Here is a 21,359-nt window from a genome sequence, read left to right on the forward strand (position 1 = left end):
AGAGAGAGAGAGAGAGAGAGAGAGAGAGAGAGAGAGAGAGAGAGAGAGAGAGAGAGAGAGAGAGAGAGAGAGAGAGAGCATGACTGAGCTGAGAAGGAGAGAGCAGAGAGGGGCTGGTGGAGCGAGGAGAGGGGAAGAGATGGGAAGAGAGTGGAGGAGAGGGGAGGGGAGGAGAGGAGAGGGATGGGAGAAGAGGAGGGAGAGGATATGAGAGGAGAGGAGGAGACGAGAGGAGAGGAGAGGAGGGAGGGGAGGGGAGGGGAGGGGAGGGAGTGGCAGTAGAGAGAAGAAAGCAGGAATGTGAGAAATAAAACATTATTCTGATTGTTTCATGGTGTTACGTCTAAAGCTCAAATAAATAATCATCAAATACTCTATGATGATTTACCGTGTAAACAGACACACACACACACACACGCATGCACGCGCACACACAGATACACACATACACACACACACACATAGACAGAGTGATGTAGATGATTTGATGTGATGTGAAAGGTTCAAAATGACTCAGAATGCCAGATGTCAATCACAGAGATAAAGTCTAATGCACACACGCACGCACGCACGCATGCACCCACGCACGCACGCACACACACACACACACACACGCACACACACACGCACACACACACACACACGCACGCACGCACGCACACACACACACACACACACACACACACACACACACACACACACACACACACACACACACACACACACACACACACACACACACACACACACACACACACACACAGACAGATCTCTCACAGTGATGCTAACAGCAGGCTAAAGGCCATGTGAAGTGTTACTGGGCCTGTCTCGCAGGAGACGACTTCATGTCATGTTGGCTTAAAGCAGCACACCAGTGTTTTGGACACGCAGGTTCCATCCCTGCCTCCAGACCAACACCAAGGTGCCCTTCTTCTTTTTCTACATCGTCTAACTTCTACCCTTTCACTGAAAAACTGTACGCGTCACTCCTTTCCTGAAGAGTCTTGCCACCGAGACACACAAACAGCATCTGAGGGCGAATTCAGGAGAATTAACGCACCTCAGAGGTGGTAACTCTTGTGGTGGATTATGATTTATCAGTTATATATCGTAGACGGATCGTCCAATCAAAATAGGTTTAATAGTAAAAACAATGAATATAAAGTACATGTAGGTGAAATTATCTTTGGCTGAGAGGAGTGCTCTCGTCGTGCTAGGAGACAATGAGGAAGAGAAGGAGGACACAATGAGGAAGAGAAGGAGGACACAATGAGGAAGAGAAGGAGGAGACACTGAGGAAGAGAAGGAGGAGACACTGAGGAAGAGAAGAGACACTGAGGAAGAGAAGGAGACACTGAGGAAGAGAAGGAGACACTGAGGAAGAGGAGGAGACACTGAGGAAGAGAAGGAGACACTGAGGAAGAGGAGGAGACACTGAGGAAGAGAAGGAGGAGATACTGAGGAAGAGGAGGAGACACTGAGGAAGAGAATGAGACACTGAGGAAGAGGAGGAGACACTGAGGAAGAGGAGGAGACACTGAGGAAGAGAATGAGGACACTGAGGAAGAGGAGGAGACACTGAGGAAGAGGAGGAGACACTGAGGAAGAGAATGAGACACTGAGGAAGAGGAGGAGACACTGAGGAAGAGGAGGAGACACTGAGGAAGAGAATGAGACACTGAGGAAGAGAGAGAGGAGACACTGAGGAAGAGGAGGAGACACTGAGGAAGAGGAGGAGACACTGAGGAAGAGGAGGAGACACTGAGGAAGAGGAGGAGACACTGAGGAAGAGAGGAGACACTGAGGAAGAGGAGGAGACACTGAGGAAGAGAAGGAGACACTGAGGAAGAGGAGGAGACACTGAGGAAGAGAAGAGACACTGAGGAAGAGGAGGATACACTGAGGAAGAGGAGGAGACACTGAGGAAGAGGAGGAGACACAGAGGAAGAGAAGGAGACACTGAGGAAGAGAGAGAGACACTGAGGAAGAGAAGAGACACTGAGGAAGAGGAGGAGACACTGAGGAAGAGAAGGAGACACTGAGGAAGAGAAGGAGACACTGAGGAAGAGGAGGAGACACTGAGGAAGAGGAGGAGACACTGAGGAAGAGGAGGAGACACCGAGGAAGAGGAGGAGACACTGAGGAAGAGGAGGAGACACTGAGGAAGAGAAGGAGACACTGAGGAAGAGGAGGAGACACTGAGGAAGAGGAGGAGACACTGAGGAAGAGGAGGAGACACTGAGGGAGAAGGAGACACTGAGGAAGAGGAGGAGACACTGAGGAAGAGGATGAGACACTGAGGAAGAGAGAGACACTGAGGAAGAGGAGGAGACACTGAGGAAGAGGAGGAGACACTGAGGAAGAGAAGGAGACACTGAGGAAGAGGAGGAGACACTGAGGAAGAGAAGGAGACACTGAGGAAGAGGAGGAGACACTGATGAAGAGAAGGAGACACTGAGGAAGAGGAGGAGACACTGAGGAAGAGGAGGAGACACTGAGGAAGAGAAGGAGACACTGAGGAAGAGGAGGAGACACTGAGGAAGAGGAGGAGATACTGAGGAAGAGGAGGAGACACTGAGGAAGAGGAGGAGACACTGAGGAAGAGGAGGAGACACTGAGGAAGAGAAGGAGACACTGAGGAAGAGGAGGAGACACTGAGGAAGAGGAGGAGACACTGAGGAAGAGGAGGAGACACTGAGGAAGAGGAGGAGACACTGAGGAAGAGAAGAAGAGATTGAGGAAGAGGAGGAGACACTGAGGAAGAGAAGGAGACACTGAGGAAGAGTAGGAGACACTGAGGAAGAGAAGAAGACACTGAGGAAGAGGAGGAGACACTGAGGAAGAGGAGGAGACACTGAGGAAGAGAAGGAGACACTGAGGAAGAGGAGGAGACACTGAGGAAGAGGAGGAGACACTGAGGAAGAGAAGGAGACACTGAGGAAGAGGAGGAGACACTGAGGAAGAGAAGGAGACACTGAGGAAGAGGAGGAGACACTGATGAAGAGAATGAGACACTGAGGAAGAGGAGGAGACACTGATGAAGAGGAGGAGACACTGAGGAAGAGGAGGAGACACTGAGGAAGAGGAGGAGACACTGAGGAAGAGGAGGAGACACTGAGGAAGAGAAGGAGACACTGAGGAAGAGGAGGAGACACTGAGGAAGAGGAGGAGACACTGAGGAAGAGAAGAAGAGATTGAGGAAGAGGAGGAGACACTGAGGAAGAGGAGGAGACACTGAGGAAGAGAAGAAGAGATTGAGGAAGAGGAGGAGACACTGAGGAAGAGAAGGAGACACTGAGGAAGAGAAGAAGAGATTGAGGAAGAGAAGGAGACACTGAGGAAGAGGAGGAGACACTGAGGAAGAGGAGGAGACACTGAGGAAGAGGAGGAGACACTGAGGAAGAGGAGGAGCCACTGAGGAAGAGAGAGACACTGAGGAAGAGGAGGAGACACTGAGGAAGAGAAGGAGACACTGAGGAAGAGAAGGAGACACTGAGGAAGAGGAGGAGCCACTGAGGAAGAGACGGAGACACTGAGGAAGAGGAGGAGACACTGAGGAAGAGGAGGAGACACTGAGGAAGAGAGAGACACTGAGGAAGAGGTAGAGACACTGAGGAAGAGGAGGAGACACTGAGGAAGAGGAGGAGACACTGAGGAAGAGAAGGAGACACTGAGGAAGAGGAGGAGACACTGAGGAAGAGGAGGAGACACTGAGGAAGAGGAGGAGACACTGAGGAAGAGGAGGAGACACTGAGGAAGAGGAGGAGACACTGAGGAAGAGGAGGAGACACTGAGGAAGAGAGAGATGAGACACTGAGGAAGAGAAGAGACACTGAGGAAGAGGAGGAGACACTGAGGAAGAGGAGGAGACACTGAGGAAGAGGATGAGACACTGAGGAAGAGGAGGAGACACTGAGGAAGAGGAGGAGACACTGAGGAAGAGAAGAGACACTGAGGAAGAGGAGGAGACACTGAAGAAGAGGAGGAGACACTGAGGAAGAGAAGAGACACTGAGGAAGAGGAGGAGACACTGAGGAAGAGGAGGAGACACTGAGGAAGAGGAGGAGACACTGAGGAAGAGGAGGAGACACTGAGGAAGAGGAGGAGACACTGAGGAAGAGGAGGAGACACTGAGGAAGAGGAGGATACACTGAGGAAGAGGAGGAGACACTGAGGAAGAGAAGATACACTGAGGAAGAGAAGAGACACTGAGGAAGAGGAGGAGACACTGAAGAAGAGGAGGAGACACTGAAGAAGAGGAGGAGACACTGAGGAAGAGGAGGAGACACTGGGGAAGAGGAGGAGACACTGAGGAAGAGGAGGATACACTGAGGAAGAGGAGGAGACACTGAGGAAGAGAATGAGACACTGAGGAAGAGGAGGAGACACTGAGGAAGAGAATGAGACACTGAGGAAGAGGAGGAGACACTGAGGAAGAGAAGAGACACTGAGGAAGAGAAGGAGACACTGAGGAAGAGGAGGAGACACTGAGGAAGAGAAGGAGGAGACACTGAGGAAGAGGAGGAGACACTAAGGAAGAGAAGGAGACACTGAGGAAGAGAAGGAGACACTGAGGAAGAGGAGGAGACACTGAGGAAGAGGAGGAGACACTGAGGAAGAGGAGGAGACACTGAGGAAGAGGAGGAGACACTGAGGAAGAGAAGAGACACTGAGGAAGAGAAGGAGACACTGAGGAAGAGGAGGATACACTGAGGAAGAGAAGGAGACACTGAGGAAGAGGAGGAGACACTGAGGAAGAGGAGGAGACACTGAGGAAGAGAAGAGACACTGAGGAAGAGAAGGAGACACTGAGGAAGAGGAGGAGACACTGAGGAAGAGAAGAGACACTGAGGAAAAGAAGGAGACACTGAGGAAGAGAAGGAGACACTGAGGAAGATGAGGAAGAGGAGGAGACACTGAGGAAGAGGAGGAGACACTGAGGAAGAGAAGGTGACACTGAGGAAGAGAAGGAGACACTGAGGAAGAGAAGGAGACACTGAGGAAGAGGAGGAGACACTGAGGAAGAGGAGGAGACACTGAGGAAGAGGAGGAGACACTGAGGAAGAGGAGGAGACACTGAGGAAGAGAAGAGACACTGAGGAAGAGGAGGAGACACTGAGGAAGAGGAGGAGACACTGAGGAAGAGGAGGAGACACTGAGGAAGAGGAGGAGACACTGAGGAAGAGAAGGAGACACTGAGGAAGAGGAGGCGACACTGAGGAAGAGGAGGAGACACTGAGGAAGAGGAGGAGACACTGAGAAAGAGAAGGAGACACTGAGGAAGAGGAGGAGACACTGAGGAAGAGGAGGAGACACTGAGGAAGAGGAGGAGACACTGAAGAAGAGGAGGAGACACTGAGGAAGAGGAGGAGACACTGAGGAAGAGGAGGAGACACTGAGGAAGAGGAGGAGACACTGAGGAAGAGGAGGAGACACTGAGGAAGAGAAGGAGACACTGAGGAAGAGGAGGAGACACTGAGGAAGAGGAGACGACACTGAGGAAGAGGAGGAGACACTGAGGAAGAGGAGGAGACACTGAGGAAGAGGAGGAGACACTGAGAAAGAGAAGGAGACACTGAGGAAGAGGAGGAGACACTGAGGAAGAGGAGGAGACACTGAGGAAGAGGAGGAGACACTGAGGAAGAGAAGGAGACACTGAGGAAGAGAGAGACACTGAGGAAGAGGAGGAGACACTGAGGAAGAGGAGGAGACACTGAGGAAGAGGAGGAGACACTGAGGAAGAGAAGGAGACACTGAGGAAAAGGAGGAGACACTGAGGAAGAGGAGGAGACACTGAGGAAGAGGAGGAGACACTGAGGAAGAGAAGGAGACACTGAGGAAGAGGAGGAGACACTGAGGAAGAGAGAGACACTGAGGAAGAGGAGGAGACACTGAGGAAGAGGAGGAGACACTGAGGAAGAGGAGGAGACACTGAGGAAGAGGAGGAGACACTGAGGAAGAGGAGGAGATACTGAGGAAGAGGAGGAGACACTGAGGAAGAGGAGGAGATACTGAGGAAGAGGATGAGATACTGAGGAAGAGGAGGAGACACTGAGGAAGAGGAGGATACACTGAGGAAGAGAAGGAGACACTGAGGAAGAGGAGGAGACACTGAGGAAGAGGAGGAGACACTGAGGAAGAGAAGATACACTGAGGAAGAGAAGGAGACACTCAGGAAGAGGAGGATACACTGAGGAAGAGAGAGAGGAGACACTGAGGAAGAGGAGGAGACACTGAGGAAGAGGATGAGACACTAAGGAAGAGAGAGAGGAGACACTGAGGAAGAGGAGGAGACACTGAGGAAGAGGAGGAGACACTGAGGAAGAGAAGGAGACACTGAGGAAGAGGAGGAGACACTGAGGAAGATGAGGAGACACTGAGGAAGAGAAGGAGACACTGAGGAAGAGAAGGAGACACTGAGGAAGAGTAGGAGACACTGAGGAAGAGAGAGAGGAGACACTGAGGAAGAGGAGGAGACACTGAGGAAGAGGAGGAGACACCGAGAGAGAGGGGTGGATGCCGTAGCCTCTCACCTAGGTGTGAACTAAGCTGTTATTCTAAAAGGGGTTCTCCCACCACTCTAAAAGGGGTTCTCCCACCACTCTAAAAGGGGTTCTCTCACACTCTAAAAGGGGTTCTCCCACACTCTAAAAGGGGTTCTCCCACCACTCTAAAAGGGGTTTTCCCACACTATAAAAGGGGTTCTCCCACACTCTAAAAGGGGTTTTCCCACACTATAAAAGGGGTTCTCCCACACTATAAAAGGGGTTCTCTCACACACTAAAAGGGGTTCTCTCACACTCTAAAAGGGGTTCTCTCACACTCTAAAAGGGGTTCTCCGACACTCTAAAAGGGGTTCAAAGACACTCTAAAAGGGGTTCTCCCACACTCTAAAAGGGATTCTCCCACACTCTAAAAGGGGTTCTCCCACACTCTAAAAGGGATTCTCCCACACTCTAAAAGGGGTTCTCCCACACTCTCGTGGGTTTTAAGTGGTGTTTAAAACACATTTTCAGACACTGGTGAGTCGAGGCCGAGAATGACTTGGAGCCTAAACCCACGTGTGGTCCGGTACCAGATCATAAATCAATCTGTCTAGACTGTCTGACATAAAGTTGTGTTTTTTTTCTAAATGTAAACATCCTAACCATGGCACAACACCAGTCATAGTGTATATTTTCAGCAATACATTTGTTTACCAATAGGTTAAAGTGTTATTAGTGAGATTTTAGTTTTTGAAATGTGATCATATTTTCACGGAGATCTGCATTTTGAATTAGTGGCCGTCGCCGAATGATGATGATTTGTAGTCATATGAGCACAGGGCATCCAGAGCTCTCAATGATAGTTGACATTTCGAAAAAATACAGTACCCAGGGAACTCTAGCCTCCTGCAAGCAAATTACTTGTGTATGATTTTTTTTCATTTCTCTTATTTCTCGGGATACTATATCACAAAACTGAACTTTATTGGCATAGATTGGAGCACAGTTAGTGTGTCTACCTTCTGTGAACATTTAGCAACCATCTGTGTTGAAATCCGATCCAAAATGGCGGAGGCATATCCATTCTAAGAATCGAACTGTACATACAGTAGATTTCATTCTTCATTATCGATGCACGCCTGGTGATACTAAATCCAAATTGAACTCTGCCATTTGAAAGAGGAGATTTGGCCCGATCCATATATGTGCGAGTTGGATATAATAAGGTAATTTATAGGCCACATATTCTATAATAATATTTCAAATTGCATGGGTCCGGATGGCAGAATTCAATACTGTGTCTACAAAACCTTCTGTTTAATCATCTTTCCTTTATTAATTTCCTTAGATATTTTGTACACGTGATCTCAACGAGCTCAGTGGCAGTTTTTCATGTCTGGTCATTTTTAGCATGGTGTTATTCACTGTCAAAGATGCAAAGAAAAATCTTAATTCATATTCACCTTTGTTTCATCACAATTTAAGCAAGCCTGGTAATAGACACAATATTTCTGACACTGGGAATATATTCACTGAGGTCCATAGACGTCCCTAAATACCAAGAACATGCAAATGGTCCTTGTAGAAGTGGAGCAATCTTCCATTTAGGTATGTATTTTAGGTGGATTTTCAGAAAATAGGGCTCCGGGCTTAAGAGGTTAAAGGCAACATGTGTAGGATTTACCCAGCGAATCAATTCATTTTCATTAATTTGTTAATTCATTTAATTTCATAAATTTCATAAATTTGTCACTTGACTTGACTTGACATGTGCTTGGTCTCAGGATAAGAATATAGTGTTGTTGTTGTTTTTTCCAATTAAACATATTTTAGTTGACATTGATAAATGATTTAGAAGAATAACTTCTCACGCAGAATAATCATAACACTGGACTCTGACAGTGGCGAATCCTTATGGAAGCCAACGGAAGCCATGCCTCCCTATAAATTCATATCAAATATGAAATATGAAAATAAAAAAAAATATATATATATTTTTTTAATATAGTTTACATTCTTTTTCATCTGTGCATCTGTGTTATATATATATATATATTTTTTTAAATGTCTCCCTCTTCTCCTTCTCACTCCCTCTAACACACTGTCAGACTCACTGTGCTCATTGCAGCTAGTATAGGAGAGAGGCAGTGGGTAGGTCTCTTTCTCCAGGCTTCCAGCATTATAGAGTCCAAATCCGATCCTAGCCAATCAGATTCGAGCTGACTGCCACACCCTAAAAGTTTAAAACGGAGCTGGGAGGAAAACACTCAGCATATTTTCCCCCCTGGAGGCGGGGCACTCAGAAGTTCACGTTTCCACCTGACTACCTAACGTGACATCCCATTAGTAGTATAAAACTGTCTGGCGTCACTCAGTCTAGTAGTCTACTACAAACATGTCTGAACATCATCCCCTTGCGGAATTGATTGAAAATGTTATTAACAGAGCGGGCACGTTCGAATCCTCTATTAGTGTATCTAACATTTAGCACTTTAATAGCAACTTATTTTCGCCGGCGGGACATTTACTGAGGACCAGCAGAGCACACCACTGTGGATATTATGATTTAACAAATCTATCTGGCAAGAGGAGGACCACATTATTGACCAGGTAAGCACTGAGCAGCCTGACTGACTAACTAACGTTATCAGGCAAGCTTGTATACCCTTTCATGACTGCAATGCAAGCCAGGGGCTGGAATACGCAGTCACTTATTCCTCCGTAGTAGCCAGGTTAATGTGCACCATCAAGCACTGCTTAAAAGCTAGCGGTGGGTCCAAAATATATCGGATATAAATGTCAAAGGTACCCAGCGTTCCATTAGGGTTTCACACACAGATGCGGCGGGGTTTGAAAGCTCGGCGTTGCTAATAAACATTTTAAATCATTTTTATAAGCGAGTAAAACTGAGGCTGAAATGGCTGCTTCCGCATTTTACAGTAGGAGCGCTCTGATGGCTGGGCGCGCCGCGCAACAGACACTTGAATGAATGAATGAATGAATGAATGAAAACTTTATTTAACAGATTGCAGAATGGGTACAATACAGTACGGCTCAATACACACAATTGTTAAGGGGATGCAGACCAGAGAAATACGTTTGTCTTGTCACGTTTGTCTAATAGACAGTCATATTCTCTCCCGGCCGTATGTATATTTCTCTCCCACCCACCCACCCCCTCCTAATGTACAGTCCCCTCCCCATCGTATATACTCTGTCAGGATCTATGGGTAACAGTACTGTATATTTGATGTCATGATGTCTTGTATGTCATAAATGTCACTATGAATTGAAAATGGGGGACCCTGATGTAAACAAGACAAACGTCTTTCTCTGGTCTGCATCCCCTTATACAATTGTGTGTATTGAGCCGTACTGTATTGTACCCATTCTGCAATCTGTTAAGAAAGTTTGACTGGCCGCCGAGCCATACTGTAGTGTACATGGTGACTGCTTGACTTAAAAAAAAAAAAAAAAATGTATAAAAATATTTAATAATTCTTTTTTAATAATTTTCTTTGGCTTCCCCTGTTATTTTACCCACGCGACGCCACTGGACTCTGATTGTCACGAAGAACCTTTCACTAAAGGAAGGAAGGCTTGTATTAAAGGTCCCCTGTTTTATAAATGGCCTTTTCCAGTGTTTAGCATTGTTTTCTAGCAATCTGGGGTTGTATCAACAATGTCTATTTCTCTAATTCTCATTTTGGCGCACTCCTCCAGTTCAGATCTCAGGAGATGCTCCCACACTGAACTAAGCCATTCGAATTTGACTGTATTGCTGACTTAGAAAGAATTCTCATCTGCAGTGCCCCCTCTATGTTTGTAACCACCGCGCACACTCAACCATTATTTATTGCAGTATGCAAATGCGTTGAATTGAAGTTTAACAGTTATTTAGCATTGGGTTAGCATTTAAAAACGTTATGAGCAAAACGGGCAAGATATGTTGTGCTGTTCCTGACTGCCAAGCAGCGAATACGTCCTTGCATTCATTTCCTGATGATGTCGTGATCCGCCAGCAATCAGAGCATGTGAGCGGAGCGGAGCGTGAGCGGAGCGAGGAGCGGAGCGGAGCGGGTGGATTTTGAAGTGAGCGCGGAGTGGGTTTTAAAATGGGTCAGAGTGACTCCGGAGCGAGAGCTCTCCTCCGCTCCCAGCCGCTCCCAGCCGCTCAGTGCACACGATCACACAGTGGTTTAAACTGATCAATGGTCTCTAACTACACACCCTCAAGACCCCTACGCTCTGCATCTTCTGGCCGCCTCAGACCTACTCCTATCCAAGCTCCGGGAGGGTCATCAAAGAGAAGCCGCCTATTCTCAGTCCTTGCCCCACAATGGTGGAATGAACTACCCACCCCAGTTAGGACAGCCGAATCCCGTCCAATCTTTCGCTGTCGATTAAAGACTCACTTCTTCAACCATTATCTGAAATGATATAAATTTTTTTTTAAATACAATAAAAATAATCTAACCCTGACTAACCTTACTGTCATGCACTTGTCCTAATAAACTAACCTACACTGTAACACGCAACACTTTTATGAACATTGTTACTCAGCTGATAGAGTTGTACCCTTCTTGCTGTCTTGTCGTACAGAACTTGTAAGTCGCTTTGGATAAAAGCGTCAGCTAAATGACTAAATGTAAATGTAAAATGATGTAATATACATGTAGTACAATGCCAAATCAATAGGTGGCGATGTAGTTCAAACATGAAGGCCATTTTCAACCAATCAGAAGGGTGAATGCGTCACTACACATCCTGCTAAGTCAAAACAGAAATCCACCATCTTTAAATCACCTCGGGTGAACTATTTAGCAACATTTATTTTCAGCAAGAAACAAAAAACAAAGTGCAATAAAAAAAGGATACATTCACTGAGTTCTGCCTCATTTATTGATGAAACGAAACCAACATCAACACAATGTACCACCAAGAGCGGAGAGTTTAGTCTCACAAAAAGAGCGCTGATGTTGTTAGCTTACATGCTAACGTGAATGGGATCTGCCAGTATAAATGTTAGCATTGCGGCTAGGCTAGCATACATTAGCATAGTATAGGGTGACCAAACGTTTTGCCCGGACATGTCCTCTTTTCACGCCCTGTCCGGGGCGTCCATTTTTTTTTTTTTATAAATTCATGAAAATTTCCGGGCTTCATTGTTTTTCAGTTTCAGTTTCACGGCACTTTGCGAATGTCTGAAGGCCGCAGACATTGCAGAACATATAAATTACCGAATTAAAGCGATGTTTGTTGCCTTCCGAAGGCCACATCACTCGACAAAATCCGTCCCTCGATTCTCGAGTTACATGCCGATATGTCAGGCGTGCGACTTTTTATGCACGCGCATCAGATTATCACCCCGGACTCCCGAGGCTCCAGAAGTCATTCATCCGCCGATTGCGAAAATGATTGGTCAGCGTTGTAACTTGTAGCAAACAATGAGTATAGCTTTCCAGTGATATCTTTCCTGTGCGAATCAGGGATATAGGTAAAAATTGACAAGCGAAGACGACGGAAGTGATACAAATTCCGAATGAATTTACTTGGATCAGGAAATGGAGAGATGGAGAGCTTTTTTCTTGGCACACGGTTTACCCGGATGGATTTTTATAACATTTGGACCTGTACTACATAAGACTTCATTCTATGGATTTTTGGTGTTTTCCAGCTTATACAAAATCCAATTATTTTGGAATATTGCAACTACTACACAAAAACGTGAGTACACAAGTTCAAGTTCAAATCAAGTTCAGCCCTGTTACTCATTAGCACTAAAAGTGATTTGTCTTTATTGTGTAAGAAACTTCAGAATGTTATCTTTCAAAAGAGACCAGGCTTATGCATGTGCTATAAGCATAAAGTATAAATATAAGCTTTGCAAAAAAGTATGCAGTCCTCAAGTTCAAGTAAAAAAATTGCCACTTTTCTGGGCGCATGTTATGTGGTTAAATTTGGGATATTGCAACCACTACAGAAAAATGTGAGTACACAAGTTCAAGTTCAACTCAAGTTCAGACCTATGCTACTCTATTTCATGAGCACTAAACATGATTTCCTTTTTTGCATTAGTAACTTCAGAAGGTTATCTTTCAAAAGAGACCAGGCTTATGCGTGTGCTATAAGCATAACGTATAAAGATAAGCTTTGCAAAGAAAGTGTGCAGTCTTCAAGTTCAAAAAAATAATAATTGCCACTTTTCTGGGTGCATGTTAAGAGGTTAAAACAATAAGGCATCTTTGAGTAAACTTTGAGTAGAGTTTCAAGATTCAAGAGCTTTGTTTATCACATACATACACAAGACATAGAGAAATGAAGGTGGCCATGCCCGCTTCGATTGTCATTAAGTATCTCGAGGCTGGGGCCAGCATGTCCTCTTTTTTGGAAATCAAAATATGGTCACCCTAGCATAGTAAAGCTAGTAGAATGGATGAAAACGTCATTTAACAGATTGCAGAATGGGTACAATACAATACGGCTCAATACAAACAATTGTTAAGGGGCCCAGGGGGTGCAGACTGTTGTAGTTTGGTCAAATCAAGCTAATTTACATCATGCTTAAAAAAAATTAGTTTCTGCTGAGCGGGCTGGAGCGCGGAACGCTTGATGCGCAAATGAAGGTGAGCGATGAGTGAGCGTAGAGCGGCTTGGGGGGGGGCCAACATGAGCGAATGAGAGCGGAACTAAGCCGTCCAGAGCGAAGAGTGGATTTCTCGGCCGCTCCGCGCCGCTCACATGCTCTGCCAGCAATGGGCCAAGTTTGTTTTGTTTTTGGAGACCCGCCGAATGTTTGTCCCAACTGCTCGGAGTCCGGTGTGTACCGCACATTTTTGCAAGGAGGACATTGAGAATCAAGGACTTTATAATGCTGGGATGATTTCCAGGATGATTTCCAGGATGTTACTAAAGAAGGGAGCTGTGCCGAGTAATCGAGTATTCGGGACCCGGAAAGAAAATATCGAATCAGTAAGTACAAATGTCGTAATTAGTCATTGATTCACTGTCAGGGTTATATTTATTATGGACAGAAGTTGTCAAATCATTACTCAGCAACTGTCAACTGTCTGCACATGTGTCAATAGTGTATTAACGTCACTATTTTACTGTAGCGTTTTTGCCTATTTCTTTCTGTGATTTTCCTCTTTCTTATACAGTGGGAAGGGGGAAGAACGTGGGTGTTTCTATGACTTGTATTCAGCTTACAGCTTCGAAACTCCACTTATTTCGTTTGTACAATGTCAAAGCCTTTTAAATATCAAAACGTTCCCGCATTTCTGTCCGCTTTATCATTTTATGACAGACACCGGCCGAGGCATTATTTGTCACCGAGTTGAGAGCTCCCCAGAGTCCAGACTACAGCTGGGCGATCGCCTACAACAGGGGTTCCCAAACTTTTCAGGCCAGGGCCCAGAAAATAAGGCATCAGAGAGCCGCGGCCCAATGCACATCGTCTGTTTTTTTTTTTTTTTGCCATGCGACCGATTTTTTAAGCCAAATATCACTTCAATCCTATTAAGTTAGTTCAAGTTAGTTATTCATTTATATGTGCTATTTATGAGAGGGCTAACTTGTTGCAAAATAATAATGATAATAATAATAGCCTCATTAAAATACTATTGTTGCTTCGGTTGTTTTCAGCGTTTTATGTGCATAATCTGTTATTTAGTTTGAAATGTTCGTTGAAATAAGTAGATTTTTCGTTTTTGTTTATTTATTAAGTTAATATAAAACCATATAGTCACATTTTAGAATAGAATTTTAGAATACAACTAGAAACACTGTCCTGGTCTGCTTCTAAGTTCAGTGGCCTGACAAAAAAATAATAATAAAAAAATAAAAAATATTTTTTTATTTTTTTTTATAAATCATCTCGCGGCCCACCCGTGGCTGCTCGCGGCCCACCTTTGGGTCGCGACCCCGACTTTGGGAACCACTGGCCTACAAGAGCGAACTATTGAATATTATTATGAAGAGGAAGAGGACAAACGGTGATGATCCATCCATAACATAAGGTGTGTTTTCATCAGACTATGTTGGATTCTAGTATTTTCAAACAGGCTGGATGTAACGTTGGTTGGTGACTGTCACTCAAAGCACTTTGTGAGTGTGGGTGGAGCCCAGCCAAAAACAGCTTGAAATCTTGAAGTGGAAAAATGATGCCTAGAGTACTTGATTAGAAATACAAAACAATGATTTTTTTTTAAACCCTCACAGATGTGTTCCATAGACTCACAGGAATTGTGTAAAACAGGGGACCTTTAACATGGATCTGTCACAGTGTTGAAGAGGTGTTTCTCTTCCAGGCCGCAGTCACGTCTCTTCTCCTCTTGGGGCAGTATGTGGAGGTTTTGGGTCCCGCACTCTGAACGTGTTGATTGGTTAAAATTAAACAAGTCCCTTAATTGGTTCAAGCTGTTGAACAAGCTGACTCTAGAGCTATGTGGCAGGGGCTCAAAACGATGACAGACTACAAAGGCGCCTCCCTCAAACTGAACAGTGACATCTCCTTAGCAAATGACCTCAATACCTTCTATGCGAGGTTTGGTGCTGGTAATAACAACACCAGCCCACAAGCCACGGCAATGGGGGGGGGGGGGGGGGGGGGGGGTCTGCTGCTGATGGAGACTCAGTGTTCAGGGTAACAGAGCATGAGGTGAGGCGGACCTTTAAAAAAGTGAATATCAGGAAGGCAGCAGGTCCGGACGGCATCCCCGGCCGCGTCCTAAAAGTCTGTGCCGACCAACTAGCCCCGGTATTTACTGACATATTTAACCTGTCCTTAGAACAGGCTGTCATCCCCACCTGCCTGAAGAAGTCCACTATTATCCCTGTACCCAAAAAATCCAAGCCTGCTTGCCTCAACGACTACCGCCCTGTAGCTCTCACCTCCATAGCCATGAAGTGCTTTGAGAAGCTAGTAAAGGGCTACATCTGCTCCTCCCTCCCCATCAACATGGACCCCCTGCAATTTGCATACCGCCCCAACAGGTCCACAGAGGACGCCATAGCCCATGTGCTGCACACAGCAGCATCACACCTGGACAAGAGGCAGGGGAACTATGTGAGAATGCTATTCATCGACTACAGCTCGGCATTCAATACCATAGTCCCCTCCATACTCATAGCCAAGCTCAGGGACCTGGGCTTGAACTATGACCTCTGCCAGTGGGTCTTGGACTTCCTGACTGGCAGACCCCAGGTGGTGAGAGCAGGCAACTGCACCTCCTCATCCATCACCCTCAACATAGGGGCCCCCCAGGGCTGTGTTCTGAGTCCCCTCCTCTACTCCCTGTACACACACGACTGTGTGGCTCAGCGGAGTAGCAATACAATCATCAAATTTGCTGACGACACAGTGGTGGTGGGCCTGATCTCTGCCAACGACGAGAGGGCCTACCTGGAAGAGGTCAAGGTCCTGGCGGGATGGTGCCAGGATAACAGCCTCTCCCTGAACGTCAGCAAAACAAAGGAGATGATTGTGGACTTCAGGAGGTCGGGGGTCAAGGACTACAGCCCCCTCAGCATCGACGGGGCACCGGTTGAGAGAGTCAACAGCTTTAAGTACCTCGGAGCCTACATATCCGAGGACTTGACATGGACCACACACATTGACAGTGTTGTGAAGAAGGCACGACAACGCCTCTACTTCCTCAGGCGCCTAAGGAAGTTCCAAGTCAGTCAGAAGATCCTTAAGAACTTCTACTCATGTACAATAGAGAGCATCTTGACTGGCAACATCACCTCCTGGTTTGGGAATAGCACTGCACAAGACCGAAGCAGACTACAAAGAGTGACACGTTCAGCCGAACGCACAATTGGAGGGGGGCTCCCCACCCTCCAGAACATTTACAACAAGCGTTGCAAGGGCAAGGCTAAGAGAATCATTAAAGACTCCAGTCACCGGAACAACTGCCTCTTTGAACTGCTGCGGTCAGGCAAGCGATACCGGAGTCTCAAGGCGAGCACAGAAAGACTCAGAAGAAGCTTCTATCCCCAGGCCATCAGACTGCTAAACGAACAATGAACACTACACAACAACAACCACCAAACGCACATAGCACACACATCCACACGCACACACTCACTTTAAACAGACACACTGTAGCACCCACTCCACACACTTTATAGCACACACCCACTTTAAACAAACACACTGTAGCACCCACTCCCCACACTTTATATTTATTGATGAAGGATTGCACTACAACTCGTACACCTTACTGTAAATTGTACCTAAATTGTACCTCATCCCATTTCTGCTTTGCACTATATAGTACTGTACATTAGTACACTGCATAGTATTGTATATTATATGGTAACTCAGAACATTGTACATATGTCTATACCGAACACTGTGACCTCATTTTCTTCTTCTAAATTACATGCTATACTATGTTATTTGATACTATCTTGTCTAGCACAGTCTCTGGAGCGTAACAGTAAGAAGCATTTTGTATGAAAGTATTCTGTACTTCTGTATGACAACTATTAAAGAAACTTGAAACTTGAAACTTGGTTAGTCAATTACACTAATTGGTTAATTGACCACTCACCATCTGCCCTGTCCAGGGAGCTGGACTCCTTGTGGTCTTTGCTCCTGGAGGCGGAGCCGCCGTTCACCGTCTCCGAGGAGATGCTCAGCTTGGTGTTGGGGTCTCTCTTGGGTTTGGGCGGCGGGTGCTTGCGGGGGCCCCCGTCCTCATCGCCCCCGCCCACGGAGTGCAGCGACTGGGAGCGCACGGTGAAGCCGTGGCCGCAGGCGGGAGGCAGGCGGTCCTGGGGCGCCGGCATCGTCATGAAACCCATTCGGAAGTGTTTCCCCGCGTACGCCCCTTCCGCCGTCCCCCGAGACACGTCCTCGCCGATCCTGCCGGGAGACACACGCGTTTCAGACCGTTAGTTAAACTGGAAAGACGACTGAGGCGTCCCACATTTTAACAGTCACGTGTTGTGTACCTACATACGGAAATCTGCATACAAGCATAGAATCACAAAACCACACAGCAAAACAATAGGACAACAAGATGAGGCAAAGGGCAAGGATATCACATCAATTAAAACACGTACCATGAGCTAGGAGCATCATAACGAAATGCAGATTTACCCTGTTCAGAGCAAACTAGGGGTCATTAAGGACCAGCCAGTAACTATAGTAACAGATCTATTAACTGTTTTTCTCTTCAGGTTAGGAAAAGAATCATTATACAGCTGGTACTTCCAATAATGGATTACGCAGACATAGTCTATCAAAACACCACACTAACAAATCTCCGTCCTTTAAATGTTACTTATAATAGTGTTTGCAGATTTATATTGAGGTGTCCTTATAGAACCCATCACTGTCTTATGTTTGAGTCGTTAAACTGGCTTTCTCCCCAATTCAGAAGAAATTTTCATTGGTTGGCTTGGGAGAGCGTCTGTCAGTGTATAAGTGTATTTGTTGTCCTGTTTTTTTGTTTGTATGTATTGTATTGTATGTTTTGTATCATATATTAAGGCTGTAGTATAAGGAGGTAGCTTACCAATAATGATGTAGTATAAGGAGACAGCTTATCAATAATGATGTAGTATAAGGAGGTAGCTTACCAATAATGATGTAGTATAAGGAGGTAGCTTACCAATAATGATGTAGTATAAGGAGGCAGCTTACCAATAATGATGTAGTATAAGGAGGCAGCTTACCAATAATGATGTAGTATAAGGAGGTAGCTTACCAATAATGATGTAGTATAAGGAGGTAGCTTACCAATAATGATGTAGTATAATGATGTAGTATAAGGAGGTAGTATAAGGAGGTAGCTTACCAATAATGATGTAGTATAATGATGTAGTATAAGGAGGTAGTATAAGGAGGTAGCTTACCAATAATGATGTAGTATAAGGAGGTAGCTTACCAATAATGATGTAGTATAAGGAGGTAGCTTACAAATAATGATGTAGTATACTGATTTAGTATAAGGAGGTAGGTTACCAATAATGATGTAGTATAATGATGTAGTATAAGGAGGTAGCTTACCAATAATGATGTAGTATAAGGAGGTAGCTTACCAATAATGATGTAGTATAAGGAGGTAGCTTACCAATAATGATGTAGTATAAGGAGGTAGCTTACCAATAATGATGTAGTATAAGGAGGTAGCTTACCAATAATGATTTAGTATAAGGAGGTAGCTTACCAATAATGATGTATTATAAGGAGGTAGCTTACCAATAATGATGTAGTATAAGGAGGCAGCTTACCAATAATGATGTAGTATAAGGAGGTAGCTTACCAATAATGATGTAGTATAATGATGTAGTATAAGGAGGTAGCTTACCAATAATGATGTAGTATAATGATGTTGTATAAGGAGGTAGCTTACCAATAATGATGTAGTATAAGGAGGTAACTTACAAATAATGTATGTCTGTCTGTCTGTCTGTCTGTCTGCGTAACCGGTGAGATCTCGCTCTGCGTTGTGTGTAGATTCGACCCCTGTTAAGGGATCGCCCTGAGTGGGAGTTGAACCCCGGTCTCCCGCGCCGCGGGCGGCATCACAGACCACTATACCTGTGTCTGGATGCCTCTGGGGAGTGAGTTTACTTGCAGTACCGCTAATGTCCACAGTCACTTCACAACACTTTGAAGTCCATCGTGACTGTGGATTGACTCGCGGTACCTCCGTTACACTTGCCTGCCTGCCCTGCCTGCCCTGCCTGCCTGCCTGCCTGCCTGCCTGCCTGCCTGCCTGCCTGCCTGCCTGCCTGCCTGCCTGCCTGCCTGCCTGCCTGCCTGCCTGCCTGCCTGCCTGCTGCCTGTCCTGCCTGCCTGCCTGCCTGCCTGTCTTTCCATCGGTCTTGACTGTCTGTCGTGGCAGTATGGTGTGGGGCATGACGAAACACTGCTAATGAACACACACAGACACACACACAGACACACACACACAGACACACACAGACACACACACACACACACACACACACACACACACACACACACACACACACACACACACACACACACACACACACACACACACACACACACACACACACACACACAGAGACACAGACACACACAGACACACACAGACACATTCAACTGCTGTCTTCAAACATCTGCTCCCCTCTTCGTGGTCATTATGAGGATAATTTGAACACACACACACCCACACTGTTGGCAGCTAATGATACGAGTACTGATTGCAGAAAGATACACAGAGACAGGCTGACACACACACACACACACACACACACACACACACACACACACACACACACACACACACACACACACACACACACACACACACACACACACACACACACCACACACACACACACACACACACACACACACACACACACACACACTCCTTCAACCACCCACAGACCCATACCTGTAATAATAATAATTATTACATAATAATAATAATAATTAATAATAATAATAATAATAATAATAATAATAATAATAATAATAATAATAATAATAATAATAATAATAATAATAATAATAATAATAATAATAATAACAATAATAATAATAATAATAATAATAATAATAATAATAATAATAATAATAATAATAATAATAATAATAATAATAATAATAATAATAATAATAATAATAACCGTGCAGGTGTTTGATTGATTGAAAATGTTATTAACAGATTGCAGAATGGGTACAATACAGTACGGCTCAATACACACAATTGTTAAGGGGATGCAGACCAGAGAAAGACTTTCGTCTTGTTTACATCAGGGTCCCCCATTTTCAATTCATCATGAATTGTAAGTAAGGGTGCAATTATCACCGTGCAATCCCTTCTTTGTGGATCTAGCCCTGAGACTCTAATGACAGAAGGGAAGAGAAGGGCTGTCTGTCTGGAGAAGAGAAGGAGAAGAGAAGTGCTGTCTGTTTGGAGAGGAGAAGAGAAGAGAAGAGAAGAGAAGAGAAGAGAATAGAAGAGAAGAGAAGAGAAGAGAAGAGAAGAGAAGAGAAGAGAAGAGATGAGAAGAGAAGAGAAGAGAAGAGCTGTCTGTCTGGAGAAGAGAATAGAAGAGAAGAGAAGAGAAGAGAAGAGAAGAGAAGAGAAGAGAAGAGAAGAGCTGTCTGTCTGGAGAAGAGAGAGAAGAGCTGTCTGTGTGGAGAAGAGAAGAGAAGGAAGAGAAGAGAGAGAGAAGAGAAGAGAAGAGAGAAGAGAAGAGAAGAGAAGAGAAGAGAAGAGAAGAGAAGAGAAGAGAAGAGAAAAGAAGAGAAGAGAAGAGAAGAGTTGTCTGTCTGGAGGAAGAGTCAGAGAAGAGCTGTCTGTCTGGAGAAGTAGAAGAGCAGAGAAGAGAAGAGAAGAGAAGAGAAGAGAAGAGAAGAGAAGAGAGGAGAAGAGAAGAGAAGAGAAGAGAAGAGAAGAGAAGAGAAGAGCTGTCTGTCTGAGAAGAGAAGAGAAGAGCTGTCTGTCTGGAGAAGAGAAGAGAAGAGAAGAGAAGAGAAGAGAAGAGAAGAGAAGAGAAGAGAAGAGAAGAGAAGAGAAGAGAAGAGAGAGAGAGAAGAGAAGAGAAGAGAAGAGAGGAGCTGTCTGTCTGGAGAAGAGAAGAGAAGAGAAGAGAAGGGAAGAGAAGAGAAGAGAAGAGAAGAGAAGCGAAGAGAAGAGAAGAGAAGAGAAGAGCTGTCTGTCTGGAGAAGAGAAGAGAAGAGAAGAGAAGAGAAGAGAAGAGAAGAGAAGAGAAGAGAAGAGAGGAGAAGAGAAGAGAAGAGAAGAGAAGAGAGGAGCTGTCTGTCTGGAGAAGAGAAGGAGAAGAGAAGAGAAGAGAAGAGAGAGAGAAGAGAGAGAAGAGCTGTCTGTCTGGAGAGAAGAGAAGAGAAGAGAAGAGACTGTCTGTCTGGAGAAG

The 21,359-nt window shown here is 45.3% G+C and overlaps 1 protein-coding gene across 1 annotated transcript in view; it reads right to left on the reverse strand.

Annotated features, from left to right (window-relative positions):
* The window catches only part of nyap2a (neuronal tyrosine-phosphorylated phosphoinositide-3-kinase adaptor 2a), a gene marked incomplete at both ends in the record, with an annotated part of 156,989 nt that overhangs the window by 66,506 nt on the left and 69,124 nt on the right, over positions 1-21,359 (reverse strand). The window contains one exon of the mRNA XM_084309763.1: positions 17,045-17,358. Coding sequence (XP_084165889.1) covers positions 17,045-17,358 — 314 coding nt within the window. The remainder of the gene's footprint in view (positions 1-17,044; positions 17,359-21,359) is intronic.

This window comes from Notolepis coatsorum, assembly GCF_963971535.1.
Source record: "Notolepis coatsorum genome assembly, chromosome: 1".
NCBI lineage: Eukaryota > Metazoa > Chordata > Actinopteri > Aulopiformes > Paralepididae > Notolepis > Notolepis coatsorum.